The 14,274-nt window shown below is 39.1% G+C and overlaps 1 protein-coding gene across 1 annotated transcript in view; it reads left to right on the forward strand.

Moving 5' to 3' along the window:
* The window catches only part of FBN1 (fibrillin 1), a 301,977-nt gene that overhangs the window by 282,941 nt on the left and 4,762 nt on the right, over positions 1-14,274 (forward strand). The window contains 5 exon segments of the mRNA XM_043980479.1: positions 1,765-1,881; positions 2,104-2,232; positions 3,698-3,817; positions 9,657-9,888; positions 13,868-14,039. Coding sequence (XP_043836414.1) covers positions 1,765-1,881; positions 2,104-2,232; positions 3,698-3,817; positions 9,657-9,888; positions 13,868-14,039 — 770 coding nt within the window.

The raw sequence follows: 14,274 nt of genomic DNA on the forward strand, positions 1-14,274 counted from the left end.
TGATTAACCTATATCTGATTGCTTACCGCCTCAGGGAGGGGAGAGGGATAAAATTTGGAACTCAAAACTTTATATAAAGGAGCATTTATTGAGAAAAAAATTAAAGAGTAAATACTGTGGAATTACTGAGAATTAAAATGGTTGGGAAAAGCTTCATGGAAGGAGGCAGAGCTTGAATTTGGGCCTGAAGAATGGGTAGGATTTGAACAAGGCTAGGTGATTGGAGCAGCAAAAGTAAAGAAAGCTTTATTAATTTAATTAGTAATACATTATGGTTCTCTCTCTCTGTGGTTTATAAGAAACCAATGAGTTATCCATCCTAAGTCTTTGTCAGCTTCAGAATGGCAGGATGAGAGTCAAACTCTGCTGTGTTTCTGTTTTGGGAAGAGGATATGGAGACTTAGAGAAAACCTTAGAGACAGGCAGAGAAATGGAGGAGCAAAGATCAGATGCAGGTTCCACCTTCTAGCAGATGCCCTTCTTACACACAAAAGCAATCTTATATTCCATTTGATCAGGAAATTAGAAGAAGCCATCCCAAAAGCTCACACCAGGCAGTTAACCTTCCCACTGAAACAGAGGAGGGGACAGCTAGGTGGTGCAGTGGATAAAACACTGGCCCTGGATTCAGGAGGAGCTGAGTTCAAATCCAGCCTCAGACACTTGACATTTATTAGCTGTGTGACCTTGGGCAAGTCACTTAACCCTCACTGCCCCACAAAAACAAAATAAAAGGAAACAAAACACAGAAGAGAAACCAGTTTGGGAGAAAAATAAGGAAGATTCTTCCAATTTATAGACAGATACATTACTTTAATGATCAGAAATAAAAACTTGGGAGTAGTAGAGTTGCTGGCTGAGAAATCACAGAGCTAGAAGCAGAAGCCAACAGAGCTATAACTGAGTACATGCCAATTGTGTTTAATCGATTTAGTTTTAAAAGAAAAAAGGATAGTACAAAGACACAAAAGTGCCTGAATGTCCATAGAATTCTGTTTTGTGAGATTGAACTGAAGTACATTAAGTGTTGACAGATATTATTAATTCCATAAAAAGGTGGAGTCAAGAATGAGCATGAAAGAAAAAAAAAAGAATGAGCATGGCATGTGTATTGACCTATAAGGAGCCTTGCCTAATTTGTGAAGAGTATTTGGATTGGGGAAACATGAGATTGAATGAAAAATTCTCCCATGAAAAGCACATTACTAAAAAAACAGCAATGTCATACTTGCCAATGAAGGTCTCTTCTTTTCTTAACCTTCTTCCTAGTTGCTCGACTTTGTTTCATCGGAAGCAGGATTCTTTTTAGGAGAAACCAGCTTTTTAAATGATGTCATTTGGACAGATTAAAAACAGCTAACTGAAATGAACCAAGAAGATTGATTTCATGGAATTGGGGATCTCTGTTTATCTTTTGACAAAATTTATTACTCAGTTGTCTTGGAAATTTGTCAGAATTCTTAAGATTTGTCTTTGTTTCAGTTTATACTTTACATGGGGAAAAAAACACTCTCAAAGTATAATCTCTGCCTCCATTAATTAAAGAGGACATGGTTTTCCATACAAGCCAGACTTTGTCTTTGGCCTAGATTGAGGCTGTGTGTTACATTACTGCTGCTGGACCACAGAACCTAGATATTTATTTATTTGTTTGTTTTGCTTGCTAATCTACTGGATAAATTCTGGTCAGAGGAATTTTGATGCTTGCAAATCAGAATGGTTCCCTATTCTCTTCTTGCATCAAAGATCTATCTTGTCTTCTAGATCTTGATGAGTGTGCAACCAAACAACATAATTGCCAGTTCCTTTGTGTTAACACCATTGGAGGCTTCACATGCAAATGTCCGCCTGGATTTACTCAACATCATACAGCCTGTATTGGTAAGTCACATTGAAAGAATTTTTGAATAACTGAGATCTGTCTTTTTACTTTTCTCTGGTCTGAAGACTAGTTATAACCAGAAAAACAGGTGTGTTGATTTGTTTGTTGACAAATACCAGGATTGTTTCAGCTTCCCTAGGTGACTTGTAATTCTTATTGTATTGGAAACTCTACAGTGAAGAATTTGGAAAAACCCACACTTTCATCCTTGTTTCTTTTAGATAACAATGAATGTACCTCTGAAGTCAACCTTTGTGGAGCTAAAGGTGTTTGTCAGAACACTCCTGGAAGCTTCACTTGTGAATGTCAAAGGGGCTTCTCACTAGATCAGAGTGGAGCCAGCTGTGAAGGTAAGCAGAGAGACAAACAGCCAGACCACTTATGTGAGCAAAGCAGATGGGACAGGTCATCATCATTCTTTGTCATTGGACATTTGAAGAAACACCCTACACCTGCCACATTTATGGGTGCTGTGAGACGGTGAAATTTCATGTGGAAAATGGCAGAAAATGCTGACTGAAAGCAAACCTCCTCTATGGGAGGTTTATTCTCTTTGAATGAGCTCTTCCCCAGGGTGCATCAGATCTTACCCTTCCCCTTTAAAGGGTAATTCCTTACAAGGTTTTGATTTTTTCCCCCAATGTAAAGTAGCACATTCAGGACAAACTGAATACCCAGAACCTCTAATTTGACCCAATACTTTTCTAGTGGAGAGGCAGCATGTTGTAGTCTCCAGAGAGCCAGCCTCAAAGTAAGGAAGTCCTAGGTTCAAATTCTGCCTCTAAGACATGCTTTAACTGTGTCACCCTGGGCAAACCACTTAACCTCTTAGCTTACCTAGCACCTAAGACTATAAAACAGAGCAAGTACTGACCTGAGCTGGTAGAGGCAGTTTCTTCATTGGGAATTCCCTATACCTGTGAAATCACAAGACTGGCCAATCATTCCCACACCCACCTCCCCAAATTCTGGTGCTCATGTCCATAAGAATAGGGGGCTATTTTGTGTGTCCAAAACCCATAGACTTATATGGAGAATCATAGGTTTAGATCTGCAAGGAACCTTATAGGTGAAGCATAGTGAGGGTAAATAAATAGTCTAAAGTCACATAAGAAAATAATCACTTGCTTAAGCCTTGGTTAGGGTTTGTGGTTTAGCTCAACATACTCCAGTACAGAGCAAGCAAAAATGAGTGCTAAGGGACCAGACTGTAGTGTCACCCAGTATATAGCTTCTCTGAAATAGGTGCACAGTTAATCTTGTCCTGAGCCCTATTTCTAAAGGAATGTGTCTTTTGAGACATTAAACAATTGAACAAACTCTGATAATCACTGCTCATTTTAGATGGCAGTTCCTATTCTCCAAATAAAAAAGTACTCTGTTTTCCATATTGAAAGTAAAAGTAACATACTATGTTTACAAAGACCCAAATCTTCATAGATTTAAAACTGGGAGGTACCTCAGAGCCATCTTGTATTTTAATTCTTGTTTTACAGCTAAGGTAACTCGAGGCCCAGAGAGGTTAAGTGAGGTTACATAGGTAGTGTCATGGGAAGAATTAAAACCCAAGACCTCTAACTCCAGAACTAGTTTTTTTTTCTAATAGATAACAATGAAAAACTAAGCTTAGGAGTCTGGTCTTAATCTTGTAAGCAGTAAGGAGCCTCTGAAATGTTTGAATAAAGGCTTGATATGATGAAAAGTGTTTGGTGAATATTAATCTAAATATCTGGATTGAAGAGCGCGAAAGGTAGGGTGTCCAATTGAAAGTCTTTACCTTGATATTTTAAATGATCCATGATTTTTTTCTTCTAGATGTGGATGAGTGTGAGGGGAACCACCGGTGCCAACATGGCTGCCAGAATATCATTGGAGGATACAGGTGTAGCTGCCCTCAGGGATATCTCCAGCACTACCAGTGGAACCAGTGTGTGGGCAAGTGGTTTTTTCTCTGTTAACAAGATAAATTGACCTTTATCCTTATTGAATACTCTGAGTTGGGCATTAAAGCTACAGAGGCTTTAAAACTGCCCAAACTTAGAGCAAATGTGAACATAACCATTGGGAGAGCAGCAAAACAAAAAATTGAGTCGAGAGGTGTTAAAAAATGGATTTCAGGGGTGGCTAGGTGGCGCAATGGATAAAGCACCGGCTCTGGATTCAGGAGTTCCTGAGTTCAAATCTGGCCTCAGACACTTGACACTTACTAGCTGTGTGACCCTGGGCAAGTCATTTAACCCCCATTGCCCTGCAAAAAAAAAAAAAAAAAGGATTTCAGGAACCTGTCCTGGAACGTTCAAACACCTCCTCGAATTCTGATTCGGCTCCATTGTTGGGAATAATCCTGAATTTGCTTAGGTCTCTTTTTAGTCCATTTCACTCCTTTTGGTCTTCTTTTAGCCCATTTAGTAGTTCACCTCATGGGTGATATCCTGTGCTGTTTCTTATTCAAACATATCAGCCAATAACTGCTTTCAGCATTCCTGTACTACAGACTTAAGATCATAGAATTTAGGGTTGGAAAGGATCTTAGGGAATCATCTAGTCTAGCTTTCTCATTTTACAGATGAGGAAATTTAGGCCCAGAAAAGCTTAGTGACTTCCTCTAAGATCATACAGGTAGTGAGAAGCAAAGCCAGTATTTGAATATAGCTTCCCTGAGTTCAGATATAGTGTTCTTTCTACTATGCCCCAGTTCCATCTCTAAAGCCTGGCAAACTTTGAGGACCGAGTCAAGTAGCCATAAAAAGATTTTGCAGGAATACTAAAATCTTCCACTAAGGGAAATCCATAAAATCCTCATTTAAATTTTATATTGTGTTACTTGTCATTTTCTGACTCAATAAATTGAGAAAGATGATTCTTTCTGGTGTAGATTATATACTATTAACATTGGAGTTCTTGAAAGACCTCAGAGAGCATTTGGTCCCACCTCCTAATTGTACAGATGATGTAGCTGAGGCTTGTTAAGGAGTGAAATGGTTTGCCTAAGGTCACAAAACTAACAGGGCTAATTAGGGCAGACACAAGGACTTAAGCATTCTGGGGCAGCTAGGTGTCGCAGTGGATAGAGCACCGGCCCTGGAGTCAGGAGGACCTGAGTTCAAATCCAGCCTTAGACACTTAACACTTACTAGCTGTGTGACCCTGGGCAAGTCACTTAACCCCAATTGCCTCACTAAAAAACAAAAACAAACCAGAACCTAAGCATTCTAATTCTCTGTCTACTGTTCTTTCTCCTGTACTATCTCCCCCCACCCAGAAGCATCATCCATTTATTTATTCAACATTTATCAAGTTCCTTCACAAATCTTGGAGACCTCTTCTCCCTGTTTAGAAGACCACTATTATTAAAATTATCCCCACTTCCCAGATAGCCACAAGCAACAGTTTCTCCTGCTTGGATTTTTGTTTTTTCTTAGCATTTTATAAAAAAATGCCTTTGCTCATTATCAGTAACTATAATTTGAGTGAATGCTCTGGTTTTAATTATTGAATTTTTTTATCTTATAAATAACCTTGGCTCTGATGACCATTTGGACAGGGCAGATCCACTTTTCTTTATGAAGACTCACAGTTTCTGATCTGGACAGGATCTCAGACAACATCTGTCCAACCTGTACCTAACAAAGAATTATCTCTCCACTCCACCCAATTCCTTCTCCAGTGGTCATCTAGGTTCTATTTGAAGGATCCAGTGGTGGAAAAAATATAAGGCATATGTAACTATAACTCATTAAGAGAACTTTGTCAAATGCTTACTTAAATGGTATGTCTACAACATTGCTTCCCCCAGTCTGGTAACCTGTTCTCATAACCTTGGTGAAAAAGAAAAATTACCCAAGGGGACAACTAGTAACTGTCAAAAAGGGTTAATTTAGCATTTTCCAAGGCAGGCCATTTCACTTTTAGACAGCTGTAATTGTTTAGGGGTTTTCCTTTATATCAAAACAAAAGCAAATTTAGCAACTTCCACACTAATTCTCTTCTCTGAGGCCAAGAAAAACAAGTCTAATCTCTCTCTTCCCCATGAAAGCTCTTCAGATCCTTGAAAATAGATGGCTTATCTTGTCCTCATTAAGTTTTCCCTCATCCAGACTGAGCGACATCAATTTATTCAGTGCTTGGCATGATTTCCAGTGCCCTCAACATGCCCATCACAATTTTCTGTATATTCTCCAGCTTACCTGTGCTCCTTTTAAATGTGTCAACCAACGTTAACCACAGTCTTCCAGATGTGGTCTGTCCAAAGTAGGGTACATTGACACAATGGAGACCTTCCTTCTTTGGATACTGTTTCTGTTAATGAAGCCTATAATCCTAGCTTTTTGGCTAGTATTGTGATGTTGACCCATATAAACCTTTAGTCCATTACAACCCATAGATCATTTCCATGTAAGTTGCTTTCTAACCAGGCCTCCCCCATCTTGTTACTTGTGAAGTGAATTTTATGAACATGTGTAGAAAGTTAAGTTCACCCCTCTTAAGTTTCATCTTATTAGCCTTTTACCACTGTTCTAAGTCAATTAAGATATTTTAAAATCGGGGCAGCTAGGTGGCGCAGTGGATAGAGCACTGGCCCTGGAGTCAGGAGTACCTGAGTTCAAATCCAGCCTCAGACACTTAACACTTACTAGCTGTGTGACCCTGGGCAAGTCACTTAACCCCAATTGCCTCACTTAAAAAAAAAAAGATATTTTAAAATCTTGACTCTAACATCCAGTGAGTTAGTTATCTCTCCCAGCTTAATGTTATCAGCAGGTCTTATAATCATGCTGTCCATATCTTGATTAATAAACATTGAACAGAATAAGGCCAATGACTTCTCCTTGTTTTTTTTTCTCTGTAGAAACCTCATTCCAAGAGTAATCCATCTAGTGCTATCCAGATCTGCCAAATTATATGATCATCTACTGATATCCCTCCACCTTATTCACAAAAATGTCATAACTATATCAAGTGCTATGGTGAAATACTACATACATGGAATTTCCCTTATTGAACAGTCTAGTCAAACAGTCAAATCATAAAGGATGTAGCTGTTTTCAAGTAAATTCTAATGGCTTTGCAAAACGCACAATACAAATATTATTCCCATGTTATAGATTTTTAAAAACTTGAGACTCAGGAGTGATCTCTTGAGTTCCCCTTTTGCTCTGTAGGTATAGTCCTAAGTCTTTACAGTTGCGATTTGATTCGAAGTGGACACGGATGCAGCTTTTAATTAACTATGGCCTTACATTATAGTATAACAGAGTCTGAGAGTTGAGAGGGCCATTTGGTCTAAATTGTAAATCTGTGATCCTCTGAATCTATAACAGAATAATAATCCCTCCTACATCATACCTGACAAAGAGGAGTACTTTAGCCTGTGCATGAGACAGCATGACATACTGTGAAGAATCTTGGATTTGGAGTCAAAGGACTTGGATTCAAATCCAGGACTCATTCCAGTATACCACATTAGAGGTCAATAGTTCAGATTTTATCATCCCCATTTTGCAAATAAGGAAAAGAAATTTCAAAGAGATTAGATGATCTCCCCGGGGTCAAATAGTTGGGGTTTCTCACAGCCCAAATAAAAACCCATATTTCCAGAAGTCTAGTGCCTCTATACTACAATGCCTTTGCATACTTGCCAATGTATATTCCTTTAAAAATGAGCCAAAACACTTGTTTTTTCCTAATTAAGTTTTATTTTTTGAATCAATGAAAATCTGCATTCTCTCCCTCCCACTTCACCACACACTACCTTCAGAAAGAAAAACAGAGCTCCTATTACAAAGACATATAGTTAAACAAAATCCCATATTATCCATGTCCAAAAAAAATCCCAATCTGTACTTTTTGTCCATCTTCTCTATTGCAGGAAGTAAGTCATCAGAACACTTAACTATCTTAACAGCACATTTGTTGCCTACTGAAGCTTTTCTACCAATCCTGTAGTTCATTGTGAATTTTAAAGTGGAATAATTATTCTGAAAAAATGGGAGACGCAGAATCTGCAGTCTTCATGTTGGCTTGAAAAAGCTTGTGACCCATCAGTTTTAATAGGTGTATCCCCAGTCTAGCAGAATCTGCCTCTTGTGGATTTTCCCCCAAACAGAATACATGCATTTACACTAATGTCTGCCCTTAGTTTCTCCACACCATACGAAACTCTGCAGACAGTGCAGATACGCTTGGCAAGAGGTACATCTTGGCATAGAGAGGCCTCTTCAGGGATGGTGCAGACATGCCAGAAGGCACTGACTCATCCCTAGAACTTCCACCTGGCTCTAAGAGGAGGGTCTGGAGAATGTTTTGCAGATTTTGGAGAGAAATTACAAGTGCAGTACGCACTTTCTTTAGGATATTAGCAGGTGCAAGTGGGCAGGCCTCTGTCAAAGAGGTACATTTTAAATAGGAACATGGGTAAAGTAGCTTTCACAAATGTCTTTGCTTTAGTTGTGAAATTTTCTTTCATTGTAAAGAAATTGAAGAATAAGTGAGTTCTCTATAAGTGATATAAACCAAGTACTACATGGTGAAGTTTTCCTCATCCCACTTATATATCTTAGCACCAAAACTTTCCTTTTACTTATTTATTCATTTGTTTGTTTGTTTTTATTTCTTTTTGTTTATTTTCCTTTCCTTTTATTTTATTCCCTATTATTTAGTTGATATGTGATGAAGACTATATGGCTCCCCTTGCCCCATTCATAGTACTTCCATCCAGGTTTACTTTCTTAATGAGCTAGTGTGAAAGCTGATATACCAGCAACAAGAGGCCTAGATATATTTTTGCCTTGTGTGGTTACCTGATTAGAAGTCACTGATATGTGGTTTTTTTCTCATAGAAATAAACATGACATAAAAAGGACAAAAATTAATGAGCACTCTTTTTTTTTTACAACCAGAGAAGTATTTTCCTTTTGTGCACAAATAATATTCACTTCAAATTGATGGAAACCACCATTCAAAAAAGCATAACATTGGTTCTTGGAAGGAATAAATGAACGAATGAGCATTTATTAAGTACATACTGTCTCCAAAGCTAACATTGACAAGCACTGAGTATACAAATAGAAAATCAAGACATTTCTCATTGAGTTCACATTCTTATCAGGGAAGACAACCTACAAAAAGGGAGATTCAACTGCAAGTCATATGGAAAAGCCCAGTGGTCCCTGCCGTACAACTTCAAAGCACATGATAGTATCATTTCCATTTATAAAATTTTATCCATTGAACTGTTTTACATGCCAGAGAATTTTAGGAGAAGAACCTTCTTTTCTGGTTTTCCAGTGACTGTGGCTGCTGAGGAGTCAGGGGCTGCAGCACCTGCAGGAACAGTTGCCAAGTCTGTCCACAAGGATTGCTCCCCTGAACAATGTCTTTGGGGGCTGGGATTGAAGCAAGGCCAGTAATCTGTCAGTACCGTGGGTCCTTTCCATGAAGCAGAATTGAGAAATGGAATGGCTTTTGGTGGAATTACCCCCCACTCTATCTGAAGGCTGTTCACAAAGAAGTTTCTATCTGCAGTGCAGTTTATAGTGGGCCCACAGCTCAAATGTTTTGTTGCAAACAGAATTTTTAAACAAAATGAATGTAACCAATTATAAACTACATGTTATTTTTCTGAATTCACACTTTACCACTTTCATCTCCTTAAGAAAATATATAGCATTAGAAAAAAATTAAGAGAATTGAATTTTTTAAGAAGTTACTTATCAAATCATTAGAAATGTGACCGTGTAGCAAAAACACTAAGTCTCTAATGCTTTTCTTCTAGATGAAAATGAATGCCTCAGTGCACACATATGTGGAGGAGCCTCCTGCCACAACACCCTGGGAAGCTACAAGTGTATGTGTCCCACTGGATTCCAGTATGAGCAGTTTAGTGGAGGATGCCAGGATGTCAATGAATGTGGCTCAGCTCAGGCCCCATGCAGCTATGGGTGCTCCAACACAGAAGGAGGCTACTTGTGTGGCTGTCCACCAGGCTACTTCAGGATTGGCCAAGGGTAAGCACTCTCTTGTCTGTCATTCAATGAACTAGAGATCCTGTCATGCCCATCATGATTAAGTAAACCCAGATCTTGATTACATGGATGTTGATGGAGAATAGCCATATATAACCACCAAATCTCTTTAAATTTAGCTTTGGAAGTGTAGCTAGGTGGCATGGTGTTTAGAGCATTACATTTAATGCTCTAAGGAAGACTAAAGTTCAAATCCTGCCTCAGACACTTAATAGCTATGTGATCCTGGGCAGTTCACTTGAATCTCTTAGACTCAGTTTCCTCATCTTTAAAATGAGGGGAATTCCTTCTAGCTCTAAAACAATAATCCTAAAATGTTTTTATTTGTATAAAGATAGGTGTCCAGTGCTGTGAATTTGTTGTTGAGGGACTCTCTCATGATCCAGTTTCTTCATCTTGGGTACCTGTTCCCTGCCCCCATTTTGGTAATAAAATGGCCCACTTCCTAAATCATTAGGGACCACTGGCCTAATGTAGGGCTGGGTTCATGCTGCACATTTTCTGATTTCTGTCTTCTATGGAGATGAGATTGTTTGGACATGACATACCTTGCAGGACTAAAGTGACGAAATACTCTGCTTTTGAGGATCTTTTGTGGTAGTACAAAAATCATACCTGAGGCAGTAGAGTGCTAGATTCTGAGTCAGAAAGACCTGGGTTTGAATCCTGATTCAGATACTTGGCTGTGAGGCTCTAGAAAAATAATTTAATCTCTCTCGGCCTCAGTTTAATCTATAAAATTAAGGGATTGGATGCTATCCTAAAGATTCCTTCCCCCTCTAAATCTGTGATCTTATCATCCCATGATCACATAAACATGTAAGCAGATTTTAAATTTTGCTTGTCATTTGCAGATTTGAATCTACACTAGAAATCATAGAAATGAACTTTTAAAAAATGATAGCTATAGTGAGTTAACCAAGAAGTTATTCTTCACAATTTTGTGTTTTATTTTTATTGTCACGTGGCCTGGAGGATGAGATAAAAAAACTGCTCCACCGGGTCCTTTTCCCTACTCAAGGGATCCATTGGCTAAAAACCAGAGAACCTGAGGCTTAAAGAATGTAAAGACAAAGTCCTCCTTTGCACTTTAACTGGCCTTGAGAGGGGAAGAAGGATCCCAGAGTTCTTATTTTCAATTGGGAACACTCTGACATTTTTGTTTAAAACACCAGATTATTCTTACCCGGGTGGTCTTTGGTTTTTTGACACACTGTTATCAAGTGGGTTCATAGACTTGAAGGTGAAAGAACATTTTTGTGTTTGATGAGCATCCCACAAAATGACAGCGCCTAGACAGAAATTCCCAGATGTTTGTGTCCAGTCTTCAGAAACTTTCTGTTTTGCATAAGTTTGATGCCAGAAACATTTTCCCAGCTGAAATTGAGGCTCTCTGACTTGGCCACTGGCCAGTGGATTTGGTAGCCATGTTTCTTGAAAGAGATGCTCCTGGGACATGGAAACGTTGGAAATGGGGTCCTGAGAAAAGAAGCCAAGGTTACCAAATCAGATTTTATTAAGTTTAACATGCAACTCTATTCAATGTGTCTGCACCCCCACATAGAGTGTGAAACCCTTATATTATTGTTGTCACATGGTTTATATAGAAGGATAAAGAAAGGAATCTGTAGGTTATGGAACAGCAGGGAGATTGTTGAAGAAATAGGAAAGCACAAATCTCTTTCCTGAAATCCCTCTTTGAACTTTAAAGAACCAAGAGAGGGAATAGATTGTAAAAAACTGGCTATCTCCCTATATTCCCCCCTACTTTGGAGGCAGAACTCCTTGAGAAAGTCATCTACAATCTGTGTTTCTACATTCTCTTTTCTCACTGGATTCTAAACCCAAATGCATTTTGGCTTCAAACCTCATTATTTAACTGAATGAAGTAGCTGGTGGCTCAGTGAATAGAGTGCTGGACCTTTAAGGAGAAAGACCTGAGTTCAAATCCACCTTCAGACACTTAGTAGCTGTGTGATTCTGGGCAAATTATTTAACCTCCGTCTGTCTCAGTTCCCTCAACTGTAAAATTGGAATAATAATTGCATCCACCTTGCAGGGTTGCTGTGAGGATCAAATGAGATAACATTTGTAAAAAGTTCTTAGCACAGTGTCTGGCATGTAGTATATAGGTACTATACAATTGTTTATTCCTTCCCTCTGAAACTAACCTTTTTCAAAGTGACCAGTCATCTCCTATTTGCCACATCTTAGGAACTTTTCACAATCCTTATCCTTCTTGACCTCTCTTCAATCTTTGCTCCTAGATACTCTCTCTTCTCTAGATTTTTCTTTAAGTAGGGAAGAGTGTGATAGAGACTTGGGAGGAATAGGCAGATGAGAGAACTAGGGAGTGGCAGTCAGGGACAGAGATTTGACCTTGGCAGTCTACAGTTCATTGTGTGTTCAGCCATAGGAGAGTAGGTTGGCACATTCTTTCAAGTAGAAATTTCAGTGTTGCTTTGATTATCAGTCCCCAAAATGGAGATAAATAAAGCAATAGATTGGTGGAGTAGGCACAGTGGCAGGCAGATTTCCAGTACACATTAGGTAGTAATGTGTTTGGGGTACTCATCCTTAGCCCACTCCAGCTCTGCCCCAAAGCTCACTCCATTGCTGAGAAGCAGGACTCAGAAAGTTCTTTTTTTTTTCCTGGACTGTTGTCTGGTATGAATTAAGAGGTCAGCAAGCCAAATATCCAATACCTGAGCCTTCCTGATGGTTAGGACAGAGGTAGGTGGAGTCCTGGGGCTAGACTGGTTATTGAGAGAAGAAGCATGTTTAAGGCATCTTTTATAACATCTGAAAAAACTAAAACAGAGATCAAATAAGTTGTTGTTGTTGAGTCATTTCAGTTGGTGTTTTCTTAGCAGAGATACTAGAGTAGTTTGTCATTTCCTTCTCTAGCTCATTTTACAGATGAGGAAACTGAGGCAAACAGGGTTAAGTGACTTGTCCAGGGTCACACAGCTACTGAGTGTCTGAGGCCATATTTGAACTCAGGAAGATGAGCCTTCCTGACTCTAGGCCCTGTGGCGTCACCTATCTGCCAAATAAGGAAAGGTATCAAAAGCTAGAAAGAATTCCTAAGAAAAATGGTGAATTTAGATATTTTTTCCTATTTCTCCAGTACTTTCTCTTCAAATGACCCCAAATGGAATTTCTGGGAATGTCTGACTCCCCAGTAATCATAGGATTCTAATCCAGTAGATGGAATTCTACACTTAGAGTCGCAGTACCTGGCTTTGACTCTTAGCTCTGATACTTACTGATTATGTATTACATATCCTTCAAGTATTGAAACATTGTGTTAACTTTTCTGGGCCTCAGTTTCCTTATCATAATTAAGGAGGTTGGACTGGATGACCTTTAAAATCCTTTTTAGCTCTCAGTCTGCAATCCTAAAACCTCAGAGCTCCTCTAGGCCAATATCCTTGCTCAATAGATGAATTCCTTGTGTAGCACCCCAAAGTGTTCATTCACTCCTTACCTCTAATGGCAGGGAATTCACTACATAAAGGTGGTACAAACTTTTGTATAAAAAGAAGAGAAAAACTGATTCTTGGAAATCTTGAAATACATGAAAAAATGCACCGATCTACAATATTTCACACATTCGCTTCCTTTCCCCCCACCCCAATTCTTTTTTAATACTTCCAAACTGATTGCTATATTAAGTTTAGAAAATAATTCAACAGAGAAAGAAATTAAATGGGATGGTAGAAAAGAAGGTACAAAAGCTGCAGGGAGATGGGGAATTTCCCCAAGATCATGGATCAAGAAAAATAACCTGTAAATGGTAGGTCTTGGGGCAGGAAGATAATCTGAAAGGGCAATAATCCATGCCTGGAGTTGACTCTTATCAGTTCAGGGATTTATGCTTTGTTTAAACTCAGCACATGATTAAACCTTTATCTTGTGGTTCTGGTGAAGAATTTATTTGTCTCACTTTCTTCTCCAGGCATTGTGTTTCTGGAATGGGCATGGGTCGAGGTCCTGAGGCTCCTGTCAGCGGAGAAGTAGATGACAATTCCCTCTCACCTGAAGCTTGCTATGAATGTAAAATCAACGGCTACCCAAAACGAGGCAGGAAACGGAGGAGTGTTAACGAAACAGACTCCCTTGATGCAGAAGTAAGTGAGGAAAGAGCTTCTTTCCTGTCTGATCTCTCCCATTGGGGAAAAAAGCCTCTGGGGCCCTAGGTTTCCCCAACAGAGATTCTCTAAAGTGTGAGGGAATTGCCAGAGGAAAACCCAACCCGTTAATCAGACATTTCAACATTCCCTAGAATCTAGACTGCATTTTACAAGTGTCTGTGGGGCTTTCTGAAGTTCCTTGCTGCTATTAGGGAGTGGTCATCTGAAGATT

The sequence above is a fragment of the Dromiciops gliroides genome, chromosome 2 (assembly GCF_019393635.1).
Source record: "Dromiciops gliroides isolate mDroGli1 chromosome 2, mDroGli1.pri, whole genome shotgun sequence".
Lineage (NCBI taxonomy): Eukaryota > Metazoa > Chordata > Mammalia > Microbiotheria > Microbiotheriidae > Dromiciops > Dromiciops gliroides.